At 47.9% G+C, this 5311-nt stretch overlaps 1 protein-coding gene across 1 annotated transcript in view; it reads right to left on the bottom strand.

The window, feature by feature from the left end:
* Echdc2 (enoyl-CoA hydratase domain containing 2) overlaps positions 1–4925 on the bottom strand; it is a 14253-nt gene extending 9328 nt beyond the window's left edge. The window contains exons 1-3 of the mRNA XM_031378122.1: positions 4737–4925; positions 1571–1638; positions 1405–1492 (exon numbers count right to left, since the gene is read on the bottom strand). Coding sequence (XP_031233982.1) covers positions 1405–1492; positions 1571–1638; positions 4737–4869 — 289 coding nt within the window. The 5' untranslated portion in view covers positions 4870–4925. The remainder of the gene's footprint in view (positions 1–1404; positions 1493–1570; positions 1639–4736) is intronic.
* Between the last annotated feature and the right edge of the window lie 386 nt (positions 4926–5311).

Raw genomic sequence — 5311 nt, 5'->3', positions numbered from 1 at the left:
CTCTCTCCCCCCATTCCCTGAATAAACTCTATTCTATACTATACCATCGTTGTGTGGCTGGTCCCTCAGGGGGAAGGGAGGGATGCCTCAGCATGGGTCCATGGAAGCACCCCTTCCCTTCTCTTTCTTTATCTTTTTTATAAACACATCATGTGTTATGTTTATGTGCCATGTATGCAAAGGTCAGAAGAAAGCAATAGATCTGTTGGAGCTGCAGTTTCAGATGGTTGTGAACCATTTGATTTGAGTGCTGGGACCCAAACTCAGGTCCTTGGTAATAGCAGTATGGTTGTTCGAATAAGAGAGGTCCTGATAGCTCATATATTTAAATGCTCAGTCTCTAGGAAGTAGCATTATTTGAGAAGGATTGGGAGGTGTGGCCTTGTTGGAGGAAGTGTGTTGCTATCAGCCTTCCTCCCCCTACCCACTTTCCTTTTCCCTTTCTCTCTGCCTTCAGATCAGGATATAGCTCTCAACTGTTTTTCCAGCACCTCGCCTGCCTAAAACAAAAAAAGTACATGCTCTTAATTACTGAGCCATCTCTCCAGCTCCAGTGAGAAAAGGTGTTCCACAAAAACATGAATCACAAATTGGGGGTGGTGGTGCACGCCTTAATTCCAGCACTCAGAGGTAGAGATAGGAGGATCAGCAGTCCCAGATCACCCTCACCTACAAAGAGTTCAAGGCCAGCCAGGGATAAAGTAAAATGTCTCTTTAAAAAGAAAAAAACATAGTAAAAGATAATTATTGATCATTTTTATCTTTTTGTCAGTCTCAGAAGTGCTGGGAATATAGCATATGTCATCATGCTTAGCTAATTAATTGTTTCTAAATTTTGTTTTGCCTTTGAGACTGTGTTTCTCTGTGTAATAGCCCCGGCTGGCCTGGAACTCACTTTGTAAACCAGGCTGGCCTGGAACTCAGAAATAGACTAAAGGCGCCTGGCGCCCATTAATTCTTTAAAGGTCGGGTCAGTGGGGTCCCAGGGGGCTGATATCAAGGTTTTTATCCTTCCCTCTTGTAGGCTTGGGGTACATGTTTCTCTGACCTTCGAAACAAGTTCAAGGCTCCCTTGTGAGAGCCAGATGATGCAGGTTTGAACAGCTCTCCTGACAAGGACTGAAGTTTACCTTGTGAGCATGTTGGCACTCAATGTCTTCATTTCCTCCAGAAAGGGTCAGAAGGAAGCAAGGTAGAACAGAAAGACCAGATATGGGTCAGAGAGGCCAAGCTCAACCTGAATCTTACTCTCTCCCTTCCCTCACTAAGCTGTGTGAACCAAGGAGCTTGACTAAACTACCTGCATCTTCAGGTGAGTTCACATCTCTAAAATGGGAACCCGTTCTATGCTAGAGCCCTAAGGCACCCCAATCCCTGAAGAGAAGAGGGCGACAGGGCACCCACCTGCACAGAACACGCCCTTCACTGCACTTCTGAAGAGCAGGACCCGGACTTGCTGGTCTTCCCGAAGCTGGGCCAGAGCTTCCAGCAGCTATGGAGGGCAGAGGACAAATATAGTCAGAGCCGTCCTGGCCCATCCCTGGTGGCACTTTGGCGCACCCTTACTCACCTCACTGACAAACACATTCCCCAGGGCATTGCGGGCATGAGGTCTGTTCATCAGAATCTCAGTGATTCCTGCAAGGGACAGGTAGCCTTGAGTGACTGACAGGAAACCTGGAGTGAGCTAGCTGTCACTGCTCAGAGCTGAGGCCCGGAGGCAGGGGGCATGTAAGCTGCAGCAAGCCACACAATCAGGTCTCAGTTTCTCCAACCATTAAACAGAATAACCCAGAGAAGGAGTAGAAGGGCTTATGGACCTTGAGGCAAAGAAACGGGGGACCAGCATGGCACATGGACCCACAAACTCACTCATGCACATGCCTTTAATTCTATAGCTCCAGCCTTCAATCACACATTTTCCTCTAAAGAGTAATATTCAGGCAAATATTTTTCTATCCACCAGTTGGGATCGAGAAATAGACCTGAGCTGGGCGGTGGTGGCACATTCCTTTAATCCCAGTACTTGAGAGGCAAACCTGAAACAGCCCTGGGCCTTGACCATAATAGCTTCCCCCCTCCTCAGCTTGTAGTAATCATCTAAATGGATTTTTTTCCAGAAAATTGTTACTCTTAATATTATGTGGAGATGGGGGCCTCCAATGTGCTAAATGGCCAAGAAAGGAATCTTGAATGTCTGCTGCTGCTGCCTCTACCTCGTAAACACTGGGATTACAAACAAGTGTCACCACACCCAGTTTATGTGCAAGTATGCTGCCAACTGAGCTAGATCCTCAGTCCCAGAAAACTTACTTATTGGAGACAGGGTCTCCAAAGTATCCCTTGCACACCTGGAATTCACTATGTAGATCAGAGATCTATCCACTTGCCTCTGGTTTTGTTGTTGTTGTTGTTTTATGGCACTAATACAGCCCATGGAAGTCTTGAACTCCTGATTTCCTGCTTCTACCTACCAAGTACTGGGCTTACAAGAGTACACCGCTATGCCAGCAAGAGACCCAATCTCTTGTTGTTGTTTGTATTTTTTATTTGGTTGGTTTTTGTTTTTCTAGACAGGGTTTCACTGTGTAGTCCTGGAAGAGATCCAATCTTTTCAATGCTAATTTGGCTGTTTCTGCCAACCCTCACAATTTAAGTTCATCCCTGGGACCCACATAATGAAGAATCAAAACCTTCAAGTTATCCTCTAACCTCAACACACCCAAAATACATGTTCCTGGCTTTGTAGAAATCTCTGGTTGGGCAGTGGTGGTGCACGCCTTTAATCCCAGCACTTGGGAGGCAGAGGCAGGCGGATTTCTGAGTTTGAGGCCAGCCTGGTCTACAGAGTGAGTTCCAGGACAGGCAGGGCTACACAGAGAAACCCTGTCTTGAAAAGACCAAAGAAGCAAACAAAAATTACATTTACTTACATACTATCTATCGTGTGTATGTCTGTACGTGTGTAGACATGCACATTCCATGTCCAATGTGGCAATAGGAAAGACAACTTGAGTGAGCTGGGTCTGTTTCTACTGTGTGGAACTCTGGATTAAGCTTGGATCTTTTCAGGTTTGGTGGCAACGGCTTTCTCCCCAAGCCATCTTGGCAGTTCATGTATAATGTTATTATTGTTAAACACAAGGTCTCACTATGTATTATTATTATTATTATTATTATTATTATTATTATTATTATTATTATTATTAAACACAAAGCCTTACCATGTAGCCCTGGCTGGCCAAGAACCTGCTATGTTAACCAGGCTGGCCTTGTATAATTGGAGATCCACCTGCCTCTGCCTCCCAAGTGCTGGCATTAAAGTATGTGTCTCCACACCAAGCTCCATGATGTGATTCTTCATTCTCTCTTGCCTAGGGGCTTTAACCAGACTCCAGGGTGGGGGGAATCTTTTCTCTTCCTTTGTCCCCATAACTTTCCCAGTCTGTCTATTCTGCCTCAGTGAGACACTGGTGGTACTTCGTGTCTGTCAAAAATGACATGCACAGAGGATCATGTATATATCATCAGGAAGGTGATGGTTTAGATTTATTCAGAAAAACAGCTCTTTCACACTTAGTGCAGGCCTTGAAGAGCTTTAAAGAGACGCTATAAAAAGCCCAGGGCAATGCAATCTGTGTAAGTTCAAACTTGCTGGAAGGGGCCAGCAAGACCTCTCAGTGGGGGGCTGGAACGATGTCTGCTGTTCAAGAGGATGTGGGTTCAAGTCCCAGGACTTGCGTGGCTGTTCACAACCGTCTGTAACTCCAGTTCCGGGGATATAACATCCTCTTCTGGCCTCCACAGGCACTCTTGTGATGCACAGACATAAAGGCCAGCAAAGGAGATAAGAAATGATTTTTTTTTTTTAAAAAAATGTGCCCTGTGGCAAATGCAACTACACACATTCAGTAATAAGAGAAGTAAATAAGCCGGAGAGTAAATAAACAGGAGGCAGAGGCAGGTAGATCTCTGAGTTCGAGGACAGCTTGGACTACAGAGTAAGTTCCAGAGCAGCTGGGGCTACACAGTGAAACCCTGTCTTGAAAAATAAACAAAGCCAACACAGCATTAATCCCAGTACTTGGGAGGCAAGTGGATCTCTGTAAATTCAAGGCCAGCCTAGTCTACAGAATGAGAGCCCCAGGACAGCCAGGGCTGTTACACAGAAAAATCTTGTTGGGAGTCGGGGGATAGACAAATAAAACAAACAGGAAATAAGAAGAACAAGAAGCAGCAAATAAACCTGACAGGAACAATACAACATCTAACATGGGAACGGAGATGGGATGGGGTTACACTGGAGAGAGGGATCAGCACCCAGCTATCGCACCTGAGATCCAAACAAACACACCCATGCTTCACAACATATTTTTGTACAATAAAAGACCTTGCTGCCGCTGATGATGGTTGTGAACTTCCCTGTGTGTCCGTGGACCCTGTGGATCCTGTCCCTCCCTCCCTCCTTGTACCCTCAGGTCCAGCCAGATTGGTTCTGCCGCGTCCCCACTTCCCCAATCATTGCCAAGGCTCTAGAGGGGAAAGTCCTGGCCAACACTCTTGTCCTGATCTCCTGGCGCACAGCCCGGCTCCCAGCTCTCCTCTCGGCTCCACACTTCCCTAGGCCTCCAGAGAGTAAGGGGAGCTCCCTGTCGGCCCTGGGCGCCCTAAGATCCGATCCTTCTGCTCTCCCACCTCAGTCTTCCCGCGTGTTTGGTCTTGGCACACAACTTTACCTTGGTTGGGACCTGTCAGCGCCTGCACTTGGATTTCGGGTGTCCTGGTCGCCGAGTGAGAGGCGCAGCCCCGGTACCCCAGGGACCTCCAGGGGCGCCGGAGGCGCAGCGCGCGGGGCAGGACTCCTAGCATCTGGGAGCAGACCAGCACGATGGCGCGGAGAACCGGACCTTCTAGGCTGAGCTGGAAAGTCGAAGTTCCGGGGCGGGCGAGACTTCGCCAAGGGCTCCACCTACGGGCGGAGAGATAGGTGCGGCGGTCCGCGACCCTGCAGACCCCAAGGTTCGGCTCCTCTGTGAGATCTGGGAATGCTGCAGATTTCCTCCAAATGCGGGGCTAGAAAGGTGGTGTCCAAAACCGAATGTGTTGTGTTCACCTTCTTCACGTGTACTCTCAGTTCATGTCACTTTATTAGTCACTGTGGGGTGGTCTGCACCCACTTGACAAGGTCTCCTGTCCCAGAGGCTATAAGCTCACATCTGGCTCCTCCCAGTTTGACTAAGGCCAGCTTCTGTCTTCCACGGTCCACCTAACCTTTTGCAGAGGAAAGCAGGGACCTGGCTGGGCAATCCAG

This window comes from Mastomys coucha, unplaced genomic scaffold (genome assembly GCF_008632895.1).
Source record: "Mastomys coucha isolate ucsf_1 unplaced genomic scaffold, UCSF_Mcou_1 pScaffold18, whole genome shotgun sequence".
Classification (NCBI taxonomy): Eukaryota; Metazoa; Chordata; class Mammalia; order Rodentia; family Muridae; genus Mastomys; species Mastomys coucha.
Note: the sequence above shows the minus strand (reverse complement) of the source record. Positions and strands in the feature narration are given on the sequence as shown.